The following is a 20491-nucleotide window of genomic DNA, read 5'->3' as shown; positions in this document are numbered from 1 at the left end:
ATTTAATTTGGTGAGCCTTTAGTTCTTAAGTTATGGGAACAAGTAAATAGCTTTTACTTATTCACTTTCTCCATATCTGTCATGATTTTAGAGATCTCTATCATATTCCCCCTTAGTCTTCTCTTTTTTTAAGCTGAAAAGTCCCAATCTTTTTAATCTTTCTTCATATGGCACTCGTTCCAAACCCCTAATCATTTTTGTTGCCCTTTTCTGAACATTTTCCAATGCCAAGATCTCTTTTTTTTGAGATTACGTCTGTACGCAGTATTCAAGATGTGGGCATACTATGGATTTATGTAGAGACAATAAAATGATCTCTGTCTTTATTCTCAGTCTCTTTTTTAATGATTCCTAACATTCTGTTAGCTTTTTTGATGGCTGCTGCACATTGAGTGGATATTTTCAGAGATCTCTCCACAGCGATTCCAAAATCTCTCTCTTAAGTGGTTATAGCTAAATTAGTCCCCATCATTTTGTATGTATAGTTGGGATTATTTTTTCCAATATGCACTACTTTGTATTTATCAACATTAAAATTCATTTGCCATTTTGTGGCCCAATCACCTAGTTTTGTGAGATCCTTTGAAGCTTTTCATAGTTTGCTTTGCTTTTAACTATCTTGGGCAGTTTAGTATCATCTGCAAATTTTGCCACCTCACTGTTTACTTCTTTCTCCAAAACATTTATAAATATTATTGAATAGGATTGGTCTCAGTACTGATCCTTGGGGAACACCACTAGTCACTTCTCTCCATTTTGAAAATTGAGACGCATATTAGCAGTTAATAAACTGATAATGGATTTTATCTTGGTTCTCTTTGTTTCACAGTGAACTATCCTTTCTAAAACAAAGCCTGTCTGTGTGCTTCATCTTCACAGGAGTAAGGAAAAAAAATCTATTAAAGGCCCCAGACGTTTTTTCTTTTAATTCTTGCTGGAGTCATGTAATCTTTTGAAATGGTCTTGAAACTATTCTGACATTGGCAGCTAGCATGAAAACATTGACCGAGTCTCATACACAGCATGCATCGCTGTGTAGCTATTTTTGAGACACATTCCAATCTGCAGACAATAAAGGAAGGTCTGCTTTGCTTTTGTGGCCATCATGTTTTTTATTTCTGAGTTGAATGCTATTGTTGGAATGTCCCCCCTCCCCCACCCTAAAATTTTAGAATTAGGTCTGGCATCTCTGTGGTTCAGCATATTTGCTGGCCTTTTGACATTTGCAGTAATCATCATAATGGAAGAGCAAGCATTTATCATTTTAAGCAGCAGCTGTTTCACTCCTGTCTACCCTGATCCAGCATGCAGAGTTGAGTGTTCATCTATATAAGCAGTTGATTTTAATAATAACAAAAAAGAAAAGGAGATCATTCTGGTAGCACCCATAAGATCTTTCACCATTCATGTTCATAGCCAATAGAGTTTGTAAATTGTTGATGCTGCTAGAAACAGGCATGCCACCATTAAATATTCAACCCAGTTTGTTGCATAGAACAACTTTGTACAGTTATTAAAAATCACTGCCTTATTTTTCCTCCACTTCTACTTTTATATTTCAGTGTGGTTTTTTTTCTTTCCGTTTTTTTGGGAGGGAAGTCAGATTTAGTTAACTTTTTGGCTACTTCCATGTCTCTATTTGTATGTCTGCCTTTCTCCTGCTCGCAGATTTGAGTTTTGGCTAGTCACCTTTTCCTCTTTTTTTTTTCTTCTTCTTCTTTGGGGTTTTCTTTTTCTCCTCCTAACTTCTTTTCTCCATCTGTTCTTTCCCCCTCTTTTCTGGCCTGGTCCATTTGTGATGCGGGCTAGAGGTTGAGTCCTGCTCACCAGCCAAGTGCTGGTGAATTAACAGCCCTGAATCTGTTTGTCAGTTGCATATTTCTTTCTTGAGGGAAAAACAATAAGGAGTCCATTGACACTTTAAAGACTAACAAATTTATTAGGGAATTAGAGCAGAAGATTTTATGAACTACAACTCACTTCCTCAGATGCTGAAGGGGAAAAAAAAAAAGAAAAGAAAAAAGGATACAGCTATGGGAGTGTGACAACAGCGCTAACTAAATCAGAATGGATCTGGCTTATCTTCCAAAGCGGTGAGAAAGCTAGAGTGCCTGAATGGGAAATTACCTCTTGTAATGGCAGAACTACTCCGTGGCTGCATCTAGACTGGCATGATTTTGCGCAGATACTTTTAACGGAAAAGTTTTTCCGTTAAAAGTGTTTGCGCAAGAGAGCATCTATACTGGCATGTGCCTTTGCGCAAAAGATTTGCTTTTGCGCAAAAGCATCCGTGCCGGTGTAGATGCTCTCTTGTGCCAGAAAGCTCTGATGGCCATTTTAGTCATAGGGCTTTCTTGCACAAGAAATTAACGTTGCTGTCTACATTGACCCTATTGCGCAAGAATTCTTGCGCAAGAAGGCTTATCCCTGAGCAGGAGCGTCAGAGTATTTGCGCAAGAACCACTGATTTTGTACATTACAAAGTCAGTGTTCTTGTGCAAATACTCGCTGCCAGTGTAGACAGGTAGCAAGATTTTTCACAAAAGCGGCCGCTTTTGCGCAAAATCATGACAGTCTAGATGCAGCCCATGTGTTTATTTAGACCTGGGTTCAGGGTGCAAAATTTGCATGTAAATTCCAGCTCAGCACTTTCTCTCTGCAGTCTGTTTATGGAATTCTCAGACTTCTGAACGAAAGCCCAAATTATCCCCCTTTGCTCCAGAGATTTTCCTGAGCAGTTTTTCCTCCACTGGGCCAGTCTTCCTGTGACTCCAAGCAGAAGCTTCTGCTTCAAATCTTTTTCTCCACAGTTTTGTCATTATAGTCTGTTGCTCAGTGCTGCAACTGAGATTGATTTAGCTAGGCTGGCAGAAACATGGCTGGAGTTGATGGGGAGTGGGTGTCTTCTTCTGGGGCCACACACTTTCCAAATGAAACTGGGAAATAGAAACTGTTTCCATTTCTTATCAGGCAAATTATCAGGTCTTATCATGAGGAAAAGGGGGAGGAGGAGCAGAGCTTTACGGTTAACATAGCACATCACTGAACATGCTTTGGGGACGAGGTCTATTTTTTAGCTGACAGTTAAGTTTGGAACTCTGGTGTTTCATAACTCTGAAGCTCTACTGTAATCTAAATAGCTATAGGAAAAGAAACCCCAGTGATTAAAATGTTCCTGTATTGCCTGGCCTCACACAGCACTGCTTTCAGATGAAACCCTAAATGCTTTTCCAAAAGCTCTGTAGAAGAAGGGAGTTTACTCTTAACTCAAGCCCAGAATCTTGGACCTGAAACATTGAAAAACCAGGCAAGTTTCTTTACGCTTTCAGCTGTCATGGCAAAAGGTTTTCATAGTGGTAGGTTTTGGCATCTTGTAGCACATAGTGGGGGGAGGGGAGAATATCTTCTGCAAGTGACTGGATATTTTGTCATTTTCTGTTTGCATAGAGTTAAACTGTCCTTCCTTTTATTTTCTTATTTTCATGTTATCATAGGGAACTCTGCTGCTGACCTTTGTGCTGCTCTGGGGCCTTTAGCTGCTGCTTCTTCATTATGAGAGATGTAGGACTGTGCTCAAACTGTCTCCTTCCTTCCCCCCGCCCCCCCATGGAGTGCATAAATCTTGGAAAATTTAATACAGGATTTGTCATAGCATGCCTTGCATTCTGGCACAGTTTAAAAAAATGTGTGTGTTGGGTGGGAATCACGTTACACTTCTCATTTTGAGAGGAATTTGGGGGTCATGGTTTAGCTTTCTATTGCCCTTGTCATCCAAAAACATTGGGGATGTCTCTGTAATCACTTAGGGCATGGCCAGAGTTTTTATTGAAATATATTCCATGCCAGGAAAGCTGTGCAAAACCACAGAAAGCCTGACAAATCAATTCTTTCTGGGTTGCAGTGGGACACGTCGTGTCCATATCTCTCGATACATCTAACCTGGGTAGCTCTCTTGTCTAGGATTTATGTACTTGACCTCAAACTTTTTCACATTATTGGATCTTTTTTTCTGTAATAAGGTGGGTGACACAACAAGGATGGGAATTAGTAAGGTATTCCTGGTTATCAATGCCCTTTATCTCCAAATTGCCAGTTGAAATCCACCCTTGATCAGTAGTAACAGAAAGAAGGTACAATTGGATAACACGCTGGCTTATTGGATAACTGTTTAGTGGCTTGTGTGAAATGAATTAGTAGTTTCAGTTCTTTTCCCACTGGACAACTGTCTACATTGCAACCCCACCCCACATATTTAGCATTACTCAGATTGTAAACTTCTTGGGGTAAGGGCTGTTTTTTGCTGTGTCTGTGTAGCACCTAGCATTATGGACTTTGGCTCTGTAATTAGGGCATCTGGAAGCAACAGTAATACATATAATTAATATTAATAATTGGGGTCTTGGCTGAGAGCTTAGCGAGTAAACTACTTTCTTGCCTGCAGGTCTGAAATATCCTCATCAGGACTGAGACACAGTGATTTACCACTCAGATGTGAGTCTCAGTTTTAGTTTATTGGTGATGGCAGGGTGAGTGTTCTTTCTTCTCTGGGGGAAAAAACAGCAATTGGTAAAAAGTAAAAATTGAGATTTGAGGATGTACATGTGGCCCTCAGGTCAGATTGGCTCCACAATGAGGAATGTTCCTTTGTTATTGAGGCCCGCTCCAGTGATATGAGAGATTAATGGAATGTTTTTTGTGGGTTCAGAGTTTTTCATTTGGCTGCTCAAATCACTTAGGACCAGAATTTCCCATCTTCGTGTGCCTACAAGTTAGATACCTAAATTCATGTCTAATTGTATATATCTGGAATATGGTGTCTAACTTCAGTTGGAAAGGACCATTTAGTCCTTGGTGTCTGATCCTAGAAGGTACTGAACATCCTGATCTCTCAGTGAAAGTCAGTAGGAGTTCCAGGTGCTCCATAGGATTAGATTACTTATACTTTGAGAGTCAAGGTAGGTGCTTATCTGCAAATGTATCTCTCTGTTCTTATCAGCTAAACTCACAACCTCAAAATCATCTTCAGCTGCCCTCTCCTTTCTCCCCCAATGCACAGACAATAACAAAGTCTTGTTACTTCTTGGCCTATGTTCTTTAAAATATGACCCCTCCTTTCTGTCTTGCTGGATCACTTATCTCGTGCCTTAACTTTTGCATTATGTTCCTCTGAGATCTTCGTTGTGCTAATCTTCCTCCTCAAACATGTCCAAGTTGCTGCTTGCCGAAAGCATCTTTCCTAATCCTTCCTTTCTTCATGTCACTTAACCCTGCTCCCTCTGACTCACTCGTTCTCCATTGCACAGTACAGAACATGTTAACTTTCTATCTTTCAGGGCTCAACACGGTACTGACCTGCGTACATCTCTGTTTTATCCTCACTTTTTGATTCCCCTCCCAGCTCCCTCTGCTCTGATAGTGACACCAGACTCTTCCTCTTCCATTTCTCTTGCTCATAGTTGTGTCTGTCTTCTTCCCTGCTGCCTTTGCTTGGAATGACCTCATTGAAATCTTTTCTTAAAAATTCCACCTTTGCACAAGAGCCTACAAAACGTTAACTGCATACCATCACTGTAAAGTTTGAAAACTAACCCTTGCTGTTGAACGTTTCTTTTGGTATTCCAAACCCTCGAATCAAATGTCCAAATAATTATTTAGCTTATGAGATATTCTTCAAAAACCAAATTCCTCATCCTTTTCCAACCCTCCTTCCTTCTCTAAGATAGAAATATTTTGTTTCCAAAATACAAGACATCAAAAATATTTTAAGAATGGTTGTAGAGATTTCATTTTGAAAATGTTTAGGTTTCAAAATTACAATTCACCAAACTATGCTCTCCTGCTAACCACCGCTTTTTGGGAGCAGTGTGATTGTTGACGGGAGAACTGTCTCTCATCGGCATACAACAGCTATGCAGATTTTACAGTGGCACAGCTGCCTCTGTACAACTGTGCTGCTGTAAGGTCTCTAGTGTAGATAAGGCCTAAGTGAAAGGAGGATCTTACTCCTTATAGTAGCTTGAAGTGGTAGGCAGGTTTTCATTGCTGCTAAGCAGCAGTTCATAACATTGTTTGAACTTCTGGCTATTTAGAAAGGGGAACTGTAATATGAACAGGCTGTATATATCATCTTACTTTCCCATTTATTTCATTATTTATGGGAAATAAGTGATTTCCCATTTATTTAATTTATTTTAATATTTAATAATAAACTAAACCTGTTTAGTCTCTCAAAATTCCATTTTGTACAGCTTCTTAAAACTTTGAGATCTTTGTGTGGCATTAAAATAGTTTATTTTATTGGGTCTCATTTGCAGTACTCCACTCTTTTAATAATTAAGTGATAATTTAATAAAAAAATTAAAACCCCTTAAAATATCTCTGAGGCTGAGCCTAGGAATGTTTCTTTTTCATCTGTTTTTCACAGTCAGCCCAGTAATATAACATTTAAGCATAGTTTCTCAACAGAAAAGAAACAAGATCCGAATAGGCTAAACTTTCCACATTTGCAAGCTTTTCTCAGTGACAAATAGCCACCTGGAAAGTATCAGCTAATTCATTCTTGAGTCTTTTAAGAGGTAGCTTTGGCAAGATTTTATAAATGTAGAAATCTAAACAGAGAAACTAGAGAAAGATAGCTAATGAAACACTTGGCTTCGGTGAAAATATCTTCCAAGTTTTATTAAAACCTTGATTGACACCTGGATTCATGAGGATTGCTACAGATTTGCCTTGATGACATCTACAGTTAAATTAGGACTGTTCTATGAAAGACCACCTAATATGGTCCTAGATTTCATTGGTCTTTCTGCTGCCCTGTCCCCCAGAAAGTTACTCTGTTTCCTAACTATTGTGGAATCCGCATATACTGAAAAAAAAAATCGTATAAAAGAAAGCATTTGGGGTGTAAAATATGGAATGATATTGTAAAATCAGCTAGTAGTCCTGTAGCAGCTGGGAAACTAACAAATGTATATATAGAATCATAAGCTTTTCATGGGTAAAACCCACTTTATCTGATGAGTTGGAGCGGAAATAACAGAATCTAAGATGTATAAAACAGCAAAAAGCATTTTAGCAGTCAATTGTAGGATCTGTGTTAATGAAGCTAATTACCGGTAAGTGGGCTGGATGTGTCCCATTCATAACTTTTGGATGTAGGAATGTGAATATTAAAGGCAGGGAAATTGGCTTTGTTGTGTGTTAACCAGTTAATGTCTCTATTCAAGTCCAGGGTAACAATGCCATTTGCAAATGAATTCCAGCTCTGTTGTCTGTCTCTGTAATTGGGTAGTGAAATTCCTTTGTAGAAGAATGGCTACTTTTAAATCTACGATTGACTATCCAGGGAAGTTAAAATGCTCTCCTACATTTTACAGATACAGACTAACACTACTGCTCCTCTGAGACACTGTAAAATCAACAGAACTTATGGTGGTGCAGTTTGTTTTTGTGTGGTGACCCACAGTCTCTTTTATGGCAAACCCAACCCTTCTCCTCTCAGAAACTGGAATCTAAATCTCAAACTGGGCTGATAAAAGGCTTCATAAAGGCAGGGAGAGAGGTTACAGCAGTTGTTCTCAACTGGGGGTACACAGAGGTGGAACATGAACTCATCTTTATAGTTGCCTACTTTTACAATAATCTGCATTAAAAGCACTAGCAAAATCAGTACAAACTAAAATTTCATATAGGCAACAACTTGTATACTATTCTGCTCTATGTACTATATACTCAAATGTAAAGACAATATTTATATTCCAGTTGATTTATTTTAAAATTATGGTAGAAATGAGAAAATCATCCATTTTTCATCAGTAGTGTGCCTTTGTATTTTTATGTCCGATTTTGTAAGCAAGTAGTTTTTAAGTGAAGGGAAACTTGGAGGTACACAAGACAAAATGGACAGGGGTACAGTGGTCTGGAAAGATTAAGTAAGAGCCACTGGGTTAGAAGAGCTAATCAGGAAATATTAGTTTAACAACTACCAAAGAGTACAAAAAAGGGAAAGGAAAAACAATTAGAAGTGCTGTGTGTGTTTTGGAGTATCAAATTTCCCCCATGACTGTTTGTGAAAGCTTTATTGAGAGCTTTCAACGATCTGTCTTTATAATATGTACAGTAAGTATTGTGTAAGACGAAAAGTATGCCACAGTGAGCGAGAAAACAAATGCCAGTCTATGGCCAATCTCAAAATGTTCTTGTTATTATTAGATGTAGCCACTCCAGAGGAGACAACAGCCTCTAGGGGTCCCTGGGCAAGGGGGAGGGGGCAGCTCCGTGTGCCCAGAATGGGTGGGTCCTCTGGCAAAGGGGATGGAGCCAGGGTAACCAACCCTCAGTGTCACCTGGAGCGTTGTGTGCCCCCGTCCCCTGGCCCTCAGAGCCACACAGAGCACGCAGCATGGTACTCCAGTGGCAATTTAAAGAGCTGGAGGCTCCAGCTGCTGCCACAATAGCACCAGTGTCAGCTGGGAGCCTCAAGCTCCTTTGAAGCGCTAGGCCTTGGGACAACTGCCTCCCCCGACCCGCCTGTTTTGGCGGGCCTGGGCAACACTTTGTCAGATAAAATAAATGGACATCATCACCTTAAAATTCAAACACCAGCCATAACATTTTTGTACATAATTGTTACAAGTAATACCTACAGCTGCTTTAACTGAAATTGATCAGAGCAAAAAAAAAAAAAGTTCTCAGTTGTTTTCAATTGTACATTTGGCACCTTTTAAATATATTGTTTCACTGTTCTGCTTGTTTAGCCAGCTAACCAAGTGTGTTTCCCTCCATTATTTGTGCGGATTTCTGACAGAAACGAGGGAGAAGAAAAGCATTTCTCAAACGCTAGGAAACTTTGATTGCAAAGCTGTAAGAATTTGCAGGGCAACGTGTGTGTGTGTGTGTGTGTGTGTGTGTGTGTGTGTGTGTGTGTGTGTCATTTCTTTTAATTCTTTTTAAACAATTAGATTGCATGGTGACTGTTTCCCTTTATTCAATTACTATTTTCTGTGACAAAGGTAACTTGTGAAAAGCACCTGTGGCCTGCAGCACAGTCTTTCAGAGAATTATAATCCCCACTGCAGATGAAACAGGGAGGTGAGGAACCTTAACGCAGATTATTTCACTTGATGTGCAAATGTAACCCACACACCTAGGGTATGTCTAGACTACATGGCTCCCTTGATGGAGCCATGTAGATGAGGTTTCTAGACATAGGGAAATGAAACGGCGATTTAAATACATCAAAATGGCTGCTATGCTCTGCCGATCAGCTGTTTGGCGGCACAGCGTGGTAGACTGGATGCGCCGCGGTCGACAAGGGCTCCCTTGTGGAATGAGGTTTACTGGCTTCCCTTGTCAACTGCGGAGCGTCCAGACTACTGCGATGTGCCTCCAAACAGCTGATCGGCACAGCACAGAAGCCATTTTGATGCGAATGAAACAGCGATTATTTAAATCGACACTTCATTTCCCTTTTTTGAGTACACTAATCTACATGGCTCTGTCGACGGAGCCATAGGCTACGTCTACATTGGCCCCTATTCTGTAATAGGGATGCTAATGTAGCACTTGGGAATAGGCAAATCCGCAGGGGATTTAAATATCCCCCGCGGGATTTGCATTTTCATGGCTGCCGCTTTTTTCCAGCTTGTAGATAAGCCGGAGAAAAGCGCCAGTCTGGACGCGATCCTCTGGAAAATAAGCTCTTTTCCGGAGGATCTCTTATTCCTACTTTCAATAAGAGATCCTCTGGAAAAGAGCTTATTTTCCGGAGGATCGCGTCCAGATTGGCGCTTTTCTCCGGCTTATCTACAAGCCGGAAAAAAGCGGCAGCCATGAAAATGCAAATCCCGCGGGGGATATTTAAATCCCCCGCGGATTTGCCTATTCCCAAGTGCTACATTAGCATCCCTATTACGGAATAGGGGCCAATGTAGACACAGCCATATAGTTTAGACATACCCCTAGTGTGGTTACTGAGCAATGCAAGTAGTACCTAGATCACAGCAACAGTTAAGACCAAGAGACCTCCACAGCGTGGGCTAGGAGCCAGCTGGCTTTTAGCTCAGAGGGTAGAGGCTCCTATACTCAACTCCTGAGGTCCCAGGTTCAAAGCCCGCCTGGTGGTGGTTACACAAACACACAGCTCCCACTGAAGCCAGTGGGAGCCACCTGTGCATTTCAAGTTCAGCCCCAACTCAGTGGGATTCTTCAGTTCTAATGAAGTCAGTGGAGCCACCTTGCTGAATCAGGTCAGTCACCCTTATGTTTTATCTCAACATCTTTAAAATAGCGCCAAATTCCAAACAGTAAAATATAGGTTTATTTGAACCCTCTTTAGTGTTTCTGTGAAGAATGGGAGAATGACATTTTCTATATAATATCAATTTTTAATGAGAAAAAATATTTTTCTTGCCATTAGTAGGATACATGCCAAATGTAAATAGATACAGTAATTACATTTATAGACGCGTTAGGAATGAGCAATGTATGCCATTTTCAATGACAGTGTATTCATTTTTATATGTAAATTTATCAAAAGTGCATGTCCTTATATGTAAATAGCAAGGGTGGCCAAATCTGGCATAATGAACTCAACAAGTTGTTGTTGTTTGCAGAAGGTGGAGTGGTTTTATTTGGTTTTGGTAGAAACAACACTGGATTCTAGGATGTGAAGACTACTGGGGGGGAAGTAAATAGGTAGGTGTTATGGAATGAGAAAGTGGATAATTTTAGGTATGTGGTGGTGGAGAGGAAGAGGAGATTAAGAACTTTTTTCTTTTCTTGAACTTTTTATTTCCCTTTCAAGTCATTGGTTGTTTCATTTTAGTAGACAGAGCTCATATCTGAGAAACTAGTGTAAGCCATATAAGATTCAAGGACCTAAGGTATATTAACAACAGAAAAATACAGACTAAAGATGTATCTATGCATAGGGCCTCATATATGTAGTGTTACCATTTTTAACTGCAGCAGGTAGTCAAAATTTGGGGCCTTGTGTGTTGTTTCGGCTGAAAATATAAATTGGTGATGAAGCCTGATATTTTATTTTATGCTTTTATTTACAAATAATATACAAGGGTCTGCTTCTTGCAACTCTGGGGGAACCAAATGCATGGGATAGCCTCCTTGTCTATAGCTCCAGGTATCAGCCAGCACCAGACCAAAAAACTCTCTTTCTAGCTTCTCCCAGAGCCACCCACCATCCTGGTTCAGGCTACCATCTGTCTGTGTTACTTGTCTGCATTCCAGCTTGTCTTTTCCACACACGCACACCCGGTTAGAACTATGTGCAATGGAACTCTTCCCAGAAACTGGGACCATGTGTGTGAAACTACATTATGCCTTGTTTTAGGTGGGTTCTCTTATACAAAGTCCCTACCTATCCCATACAGTTACTGAAAGAAAAAGTTGTATTTAATTTTGTGAAATGGCATAGCTAGACCTTCTCACTTTACAGCCTTTTTAACCCTTTTCATTGCAAAATCACAAATGGGATCACTACAGTAATTTTGCTTATGATTTCACATCCAGCGGCGGATATAGGGCAGGGCGAGCGGGGCGGCTGCCCTGGGCCCCGCGCTTCCAGAGGCCCAGCACATGCGCTGTGGTGCCATGGCGCACGCGCCATGTCAAAGGGGGGGGGGCATGAAATTGTGTTGCCCGGGGCCCCGCAAAACCCTTATCCGCCCCTGTTCACATCCAGTGGACAGAACTGGAAGATAACTTAAGTGTTCCTGTACCATTGTAGATTAATCACATGTTTTGATGAGTGCCAGCTTGCTGACACTTATTTCAGTTTCTGCCACAGTTACTGGCAATGTGCAAAAATTGGGTAGGACTGTGCATACCTCACTAAAAATTAGTGATAGTTTTTTGTTTTTAAATTCCACTAAGTCAGATAAGTGGTCAGAGAAATCAGATAAGCTATTTCAAGTTCTTTTCCAAAAGTTCACTGGAGGCCCCCCCAACCTCCATGCAACATTTCATGTGGTTCCACGGGGTACTTGAGAACTAGACACTTGGATGCTTGTTCTTGTTTCTCAGGCTGGAGTGTAACATATTTTAGAACTGAAGGTAAACATATGTCATTAGTTACTTTGAATCAGTGCTACAGCTCAGAGGTAACATTATGCACAGTTCCACAGAACACATTCCTTCTGAATGAAGGTTGTTTCATCTTCAGAGGCATTAGAACATGATTCCTCAGGTGTCTCATCTTCAAATATTTTTCATTTGCTCTCTCTTCTGTGGTAAGTATGGTAAAATTCCCATAGTACCACCACAAGGCATGCTTCCAGTAGACTACTGAGCCATTGATCTCTGAGTTGCTTTAATTCTTCATAATATTGGCAATGAAAACTGATCCTGAACCGAGAAAGATTCCTCACACTTGTAGAATCTTGTATCTCTCACCAATTTTGGAAGAACTTTATACCAGAAGCTAGCAACTAAAAGATGTGAAAATAAGATGAAATACAATTTTAGCACTGCCACTTCTGGTCAAGTTTTGTGTGTCAAGAGCCCATTCCAGTGCTTCCAGTATACTTGAGAGAAATTTTGTTATTGAACAGATAGCTTCAGCACATGCACCCTAGCATGTGTCTGATTTAAAATGAAGTGATTAGTGCAGGGGTGGCCATCCCATCGCTTGCAATCCGCACGCAGCTCTTCAAAGAAAAAATTGCGGCTCCCATGCCCGCGGCTCTTAAAGGGGAAGCATGTTTCTGTCTAAAAGAGACAGAGCTGGAGTCACGGTGTCAAGTGCAGACTTCAAAATGGCCTTTAAAATGTCTGCCTTAAAATGGCTCTGCTCTTAAAAGGGCAAACTTTTTGCTCGACCAAGAGTGATGGCCTGGTTTTGGGTTTATTTTTTTTGTTTTTTGGTTCAACAACTTTTTTCCCTCGGCTCTTTGCACTGTATCCAGCACTATTTTGGCTCTTTGTCTGTAACTGGTTGGTCACCCCTGGATTAGAGCATCTAATTAGTTACTATCTTCTACCTCCTGGGACTGGAACTAAAATCCTGAAAAGTCAGTGCACACTACCAAAAAGAGTTATTATTTCAGAATGTGTGGTTGCAGCATGAATGCCTATGAAATGAAGTGAATAAGAAGGGTAAGGAGAATATACAGCATGTTTATTTTTTGACATAATGCAGGCCTGAATGCTTTTTAATTTTCCTGACATATTAGAACTATTATTAAATCACAGACCTTTATGGTCATCATGTGGAATGTTATAGTGTTTTCTTCTCATTCTTAGCATTTAGGCTGCTTATCTGTTTTCTACTCTTTTGATCAAAGTTGGTGAACTCAAGAAATTTTTCTTGAATATGAAATGCACTACTCTCATGGTCCTGAACTACAAACCTGAACACTACCATTTGGTTTGTAGTGAGAGTCATCAGGACTAGCCTCCCATATGATAAATAATATATGGATTTTTCTCTCTCTCTCTGCAAGAATGGCTTTCTGCAAGCTTTCACTGCATAATTCAATACATGTGTCCTGACTCTCTCATTAGAGTTCATGGGTTGATCCATCCTCTGCCTGTCTGCTTCTGTTTGACTTCTGCCAAATTGTCATGAGTTATGCTGTCATAATGAGCTAGTAACTCAAGAGTTCCAACAAGGTTACTGTTGTGTGGATCACCAGTCAGATTATCATCTTGGAATGCAAAACCTCTTGAAGTGAGTTATCAACTAATATCCAACATTCTTTCCAATATTGCTCTCCATCTCACAGCTTCTCTTAATGCTTGATTTTGAATCTCCCCGTCTATTCTACCTGACAGCGACTGCTCTAATTCCTTCCACTGGCAACAGCTGGTTTTATCTTCTGTTGCTCTTTTCATAGTCAGGAAGTTTATTACATAGATGTTGCCATTTTTACAAACTTGGCAAACATCATTCACTTTTTACCAGTATACTGTATTACTTGTTTGTCTTCCTCTTCAGAAAATTGTGAACATGGAGAGCTGTACAGTGATTGGTAAGTAGCATTCCGAGCAAGTCATGTTCTCTGTTAGAATTTTTACATTTCAAAAGAAATGCAGGTAAACTGTGGCCATCAATATCTTCACTAACTTTTATGATTTTTTGAAATTCATTGCACCAGATGGAACAATTATTTGACCAACAGAATCTGAAATGTATTTGAGCCACTATCTTGGATCCTTTAAAAAACAGGAATCAATAAGTACCGCAACATTACTCTCTCCTGCTTCTTGCAAACCTTCCTCTGAGCTTGTGGCATTCAACTATTTTTGGAAGTCATTAGATTGGAATCACATGGTTCATTTTCTGCTTTTCTTCATCAGTTACCACAGTCTCTATATTGAAATCACCTTCACTTTGCTGTTTTACAGTTCCCCAGTTTTTGCATTCCTTGACCTAGATCAGTGGTCCCCAATGTGGTGCCTGTGGGCACCATGGCGCTCGCCGGGGCATTTCTGTGCACCCACCGAGTGATCAGGGCTGGCCCAAGCCATTCTTGTGCCCCGGGCACGTGGCACACGCGCAGCCCCGCCCCCGGACACGCGGTGCATGCGCAGTCCCACCTACGGGAGCCTGGCAGCCCCAAAATGTTGGGGACCACTGACCTAGATCATTGAAAGACCTTATCTGGAAAAACTGGAGGATTGACTGGCATCCTTTGGTGTTTTTTCTTTCCCTTTCTTTAAACTCCTGATAATTGTGGTTGCCTGATTTGTATTTGTAGCCAGACTTTGAGTATGGCATGTATATTAGTGATATATCAGTGACATATATCCTCTAGGAACCTTGGCGGTAATGTTCCTTATCCCTGGGATCTTGTCCCAACCCTTCTATGAATCTTAGTGGACCAGCTCACTATTCAGGATCTCAGATTAAAACATCTACAGTTTAGCCTGAATTTCCCATTTCTCCCATTTTTCTGTGACTTGCTTCAAAAAATACCACTTATCTTGGCTTAGCTAAAATGTAGCCTTTTATGGGTCACCTGCTGCCTTCAAGCCACACAAACATCAGAATTTCTGCTCCTGTCACACATGGGATGGACACACATGTATACACACACAACACATATACACACCAGGTCTATCCACAGAAAATTTTTATGCCTGCTTCAGTCTTACCCTTGATAAACACATCAGATAATCCATTACAGTATAATCTTGTTTATCCAGTCAGTCAGCATGTTTAAAAAAGAAATATTTGTACTCCTTTTTTGGATATTTGTCAACAGTATCTTCAGTTTTGTGGATACTTAATACAGTGTTTGGCAGCAGAGCATATATTGGATGCTGCTAAGAGAAGCAGCATGTCTGTGTCTTATTTTATTGAAAGCACGTAGTTGTCTGTGGTTTTCTATGGAACTCATCAGCATGGATCTCAGTAGCACCCAAGATCTCAGGATTATAGGGGGCAAAATTTGGTTGATGACCTACTGTGTTAGTCTATGCAAGAGCTAAATTCTCAGGCTCTTACTTAGGCTGTGTCTAAACTGCAGGTTTTTTTTGAAAAAAGTAGCCTTTTCTCGAAAAAACTTCACCTGCGTCTAGACTACAGCCGCGTTCTTTTGGAATTAAATTGAAAGAACGTGGCTTTTTTTCGGTGGCGGTACTCCTCATTTCACGAGGAATAACACCTTTTTTCGAAAGTGCTCTTTCGAAAAAAGGTGCTGTGTAATGCAAACTGTGCTTTTTCGAAAGAGAGCATCCAGACTGCCTGGGTGCTCTCTTCCGAAAAAGCAGCTTGCTTTTTTGAAAGTACTGATTGCAGTCTAGATGCTCTTTTTCGAAAGCATCTTTTAGTGGCTAATTGACTAGTTGATGGAATCTCCATTGACTGCTCGATTAGTTGATGGGCATTTCTTCATTCCTCCTTTGAAATGTACAAGAGCCCCCGCAGTTAATTTTCAAATTTACTTGACAGGTTAGGGCCTGTTGTTTTTAGCAAAGGACTTCAGAGAAATTGTTGTTTTTGACGTATGATGGCTTATCCCCACATCTAGCCAAACAAAAGAAGCCGTATTCTGTCCTCCTGCTTGTAGCTGCTCCCCTTATCCTGACCAACTTCTCCAGTGTCCCGACTCTTCCTTTCTGTTGCCCTTGCTGGGGTTCCCATCTCTTTCTAGCCTTTTCACACTATTCTCCATTAGTCTGTGCTCTGCTCTCCTGCTGCTCCATTAATCTAGCTTCAGTCCTTAATCAGCTGATTTGCTGCTCCTCTGTCCCCGTTCCCCCGTACAATCCATGAATATTTGATTCTCTGACTCCTTACTCTTGCTCTCCAGTCAAGTCTTCTAGCTATCTCCTGTTCCCCAGGAAGACTATCTTGTGCCCTGACACCCCAGTCAGTTACATAACCTGTCCCTCATCTATCCTCTACTCTTCATGGTCTTCCAACTCACTTGCAGGGTTTCTTTGTTCCTCCTTCTGCCCCATGGGAGATCTTGAGCTAGAGGGAGAACAGGTGGTCTCAGCACTTCGTGGTCTCAGCACTTCCTTTTCTCCTCTTCCCAAACTATACCCAGCAGTTTTGGAGAAGAAGGAAGCACAATACCAGGGCTACATGCCCCCCCTCTCCCCCCATGTTTTGACCTGTGTTTTCCTCCTCCCTGCAAGTTCATGAGCAGGAGCAGCTCGAGGAGAGCTGCTGGCAACTGGCACTCTAGGCAGAATGCGTGATTGGCGCCCCCGCCTCCATAGCCCTCAATGGTGTGACATCATCATTGGGTGCCACATATAACGCGGCGCCCTAGGCAACTGCTGAGGTTGCCTACATTCACGGGTCGCCCCTGGACATGAGTAAGGAGGGAGTGTTAATGAAGTGACTCTCACTCCTATTTCTCTCTCTGCCCAATTGCGCTGCAACAAAAGAGCAGCTGCAGAATGAGGTTTTGAGGGAGGTGGGGGATGAGGAGAAGACTAGGGCTTATGTCAGAGCTACTCAACTTTGGAAGCTCTGAGGGCTATAATGATACTCACAGCACATGCTGAGGGCCGCACCTTAAGTGTGATTGCTTATACATGCAAGTATATATGCAAATAGCTTCTTTTACACTGACAGGCATGAATACAAAGCACTTCCCACAATTCCCTGGTGCTCCCAGCACCTTCTCCCTGGGGGCTAGAAACACCAACACCCTGTACCCATCTGTTCCAGCCAGCCCATCCGCTTGCATCTTTCAGTGCTCACCCTGCCTGGGAGAAACCTTGCCATTGTGGAGCATGTTCCCAGTGGAAGCCGTGTTCAAAGGATCCCTCCCACGGGCCACGTGTCGAACCCCGTGTAAACGGAAACCGCACCGTAGCCCTGGCTTATGTTAGATCTGAGTCTCTTGCTTCCTAATTTGAGGCCACCAGAGGTACAGCACTCTAGAGAGTGACTGAAAAGTAATCTCAGCATTGGATTTCAGATGGGCACTGAAGTTTACAGGACAGTCTGAATAACTGTTTAAGATGGGGTGGGATCCTCCGCTGTAAACTGCAGCCAGAGGTTCTCCAGTCACTGAAGTGAAGCTTATGGGCTGCAGTGTTGAGTGACACATGTATATCTCTTTTAACACACATGGCTTGAGTTGGAGAAAGATGAAATGTTTGAAACTGAACAGACAATGTGCTTGGCTTTAGATGGACTTTAAGAAAACTTGCTACTGAAATGCCTCGTGTTAACTAGTTAACATACAAGAATGTATTGTGCTTTCACTTCCTGTGCTCCTGTTTCAATGTTAAAAGGAAACCCTGATCAGTACATTGTGATTAACCAGCAGTACAGTAGCAAATTCAGTGTTTAGGTTTATTTGCTGAGAACATAATTGCAGTCAAGAGCAGAAATTGCTCAAGCCACAATTCACTACAGGGGAATCATGAACACTGAACTCTGTCTTCTGAATCCATTGCGTGTGTATTGAGAACAGTGTAACTTCTGACCCAACTGCTACGAAGTACGCTTTGAAGCTGCAGACATGGATTTATTTCAATCTTTCCTTGCCCAGCAGATGGCACTATGCAATAATGGGATTTTTATCTTGTGTCCATGTGATGTAATTGGATTGAAATAGGTAAAAAAAACCTATTAGATTGTTGAGTCCAACTCACTGCTAGCACAGAATAGGGTCCCTAGAGAGAAGAATTAAATATTTATTTCTTTGACACTATTGCAGTACTCTTTTGTGAACACTCAGGGCCTGATTCTTTGTAGGCCACTTTTACAACTATTTAGCACTGTTGATTTCAGGTGAGTTGCTATGGTCCCATTTAATCAATATCCAAATCAAGCCCAGAATATTTTGCAAATGAAATGAGTCCTATTACTATTTTAAAAGCACAGATGCCTTTTGAACATGTTTAATTTGATGTAACATATGAAAGATAGCATTCCCATATTATCAGAGGACCCTAATTCTTGCTTAATCCTTAACCTGTTTTACCTTATGGACAAGGTTTTGTAGAACATGATGTAGTGTTCTGATGTATTCGCTTTTGGATATTGTGTAGGATCTTTCCACTCTCCCCTTCCCCTCAGTACTATACTATCATTGAAAAACTCAGCTGTTTGAACAGTGCATACATTTCAACTGACTTTTTCAATAATCTTTAGTTCCACCTGTCACTTGGTCTTGGATACATCTGAAGCATGTGAGAGTTGTTCCTTCTTCCCTCCGCCCCTCCCCCCTTTAAAGACCAGGTTGTAGACTTGAGGCAACAAACCGGAGATAAACCTAGAAGATGATCCTTCTAGTTTTTTAGAGTGATAGCTTCAGACAATTGTTTTCTCTGCTGCTGAAGTCAACACAATCAAGATTTGAAAAGTCACCATATTCTATTGGACTGAGACTGGAAGAAAAAAGACCTGAATTATAATTCTGGCTCCATGTGATCTAGGTCAAATCACCTAGATTTTGATATTGAAAATGGGGATAATACTTCCTTGCCAGACAGGTGTTAGAAAGCAAATTTGTGAAGTACTTTGATGCTGGAATGTGCTGGGTAATGTTAAATATTATTATTTTTTATTGAATCATCAGCTAAAAGGAAGCCTTCTGAGCCACTGTATGCTGAATGTGCCCTTCAGAATAGCCTGATCCTTTTCAGTTTTTCAGAAACATTAATAGTTTCCTGGCTCAGTGTTTTAGGAAATGTCATCATAGTCTGGAGGAACCAGTAAAAACATAAGTCACCTATTGTGTTTGATCACTGTATGCCAGGATGTTTGAGGCTGGGAGCTTGAGGAGAGGAAGAACTGTTCCATTTATGTGGGTATAAAATGTAAAGTTTTAAGTCTACTTTAATAAAAGTATGAAAAATTCAGAAACTAGAATCAGAACTCCATATGAGAAATGATGTTTCTGAATTCTTAGGCAGGGTCTCAAAGGTAGCTTTAACGACCAGTTTAACAAATACAAGCAATCTAACTGGTTAGACCAGGTCAATAGTCCTCTTAATTACAGAATGTGTGGCTGGCAGTGTTATTTTTCTTCCTGAAATGGTCACCACTACTGCACCAGATAGGAAGGATATAATCTTTGGAGAGGAGTATATGTTGGCTTTCATCTTATTTTGTCCACCTAAAATGGCAAGGCCTTAAATCAAAGTATGAGACTTCATGAAAACGTAACAAATTGTGTATTAGCACAGCAGCAGTTTATTGAGTGTGGTCACTGCAAAATTGAAGTAGCCTTTAGGCAGCATCTCAGATGCCACAAAATGCAGTAGTTTAAAAAGGACTATTTTGTCTAAGACCTCTCTGTAGATCCTCACTTCCTGGCTATGTCTAAATCGTTCAGATTCTTTCCACCTAACTTCTCTTTTTCTACCCATCGACAGTTAAACTCTCTTCCAGGCTCTCATCAGCTCACACCTCAATTATTGCAACATACTTCTCTCTGTCCTTGACAAATGCTATCTTTCCCTGCTTAAATCCGTTTACAGTGCTGGAGCAAAGATAATTTTTTCTAGCTTGTTGCTAATAGGCTGCAGGTTTGAAACAAACAAAAGGACGTTTTTCTTCACGCAGTGCACAATCTACCTGTGGAACTCCTTGCCGGAGGATGCTGTGAAGACTAGGACTTGAACAGGGTGAAAAAAAAACCTAGATAAGTTCATCTCAGTTAGGTCCACCAATGGCTATTAGCCTAGGTTGGGTAGGAATGGTGTCTCTAGTCTCTGTTTGTCAGAAGCTGGGAATGGATGAGGGGATGGATCACTTGATGAGTACATATCCTTTGCATTCCCTCTGAAGCACCTGGCATTGGCCACTGTCGGAAGACAGGATACTGGGCTAGATGGACCTTTGGTCTGACCCCATATGGCTATTCTTATGGCCATGTCATCCCTCTCTCTGCATCCCTTCTTCTTTATTGCATCAAATGCCAACAGCTTCTATTCACTTTGAATCCCTTCAGGTCCCACCTTACTGATTATTTCTTGATGCTTGCCTCCAATCAGTCCATAATGACAGCCTCAATTTTCCACTTGTTACATTTTCAGTCATCTTTCTGTCTTCTTG

At 41.0% G+C, this 20491-nt stretch overlaps 2 protein-coding genes across 9 annotated transcripts in view; one reads left to right on the top strand and one right to left on the bottom strand.

The window, feature by feature from the left end:
- Positions 1-20491, top strand: part of CMSS1 (cms1 ribosomal small subunit homolog) — a 352914-nt gene that overhangs the window by 230750 nt on the left and 101673 nt on the right. Inside the window, exon 1 of one of the 6 annotated variants that reach the window (XM_075915519.1) lies at positions 4470-4526. The exons of 4 other annotated variants lie outside the window; for them this stretch is intronic. Coding sequence is in view for 1 of the 2 variants with exons in the window: in XM_075915223.1 (XP_075771338.1) it covers positions 4811-4955 (145 nt within the window). In the remaining variant the exon portion in view is untranslated. Of the gene's footprint in view, positions 1-4469; positions 4527-4795; positions 4956-20491 lie in introns of those variants that run through there. One more of the 6 variants, XM_075915223.1, reaches the window with a different exon arrangement.
- FILIP1L (filamin A interacting protein 1 like) overlaps positions 1-20491 on the bottom strand; it is a 294587-nt gene that overhangs the window by 217412 nt on the left and 56684 nt on the right. The gene's annotated exons all lie outside the window — the stretch shown is intronic.

This window comes from Pelodiscus sinensis, chromosome 1, assembly GCF_049634645.1.
Source record: "Pelodiscus sinensis isolate JC-2024 chromosome 1, ASM4963464v1, whole genome shotgun sequence".
Classification (NCBI taxonomy): Eukaryota; Metazoa; Chordata; order Testudines; family Trionychidae; genus Pelodiscus; species Pelodiscus sinensis.
The sequence above is the reverse complement of the archived record's forward strand: the minus strand, read 5'-3'. Positions and strand labels throughout refer to the sequence as shown.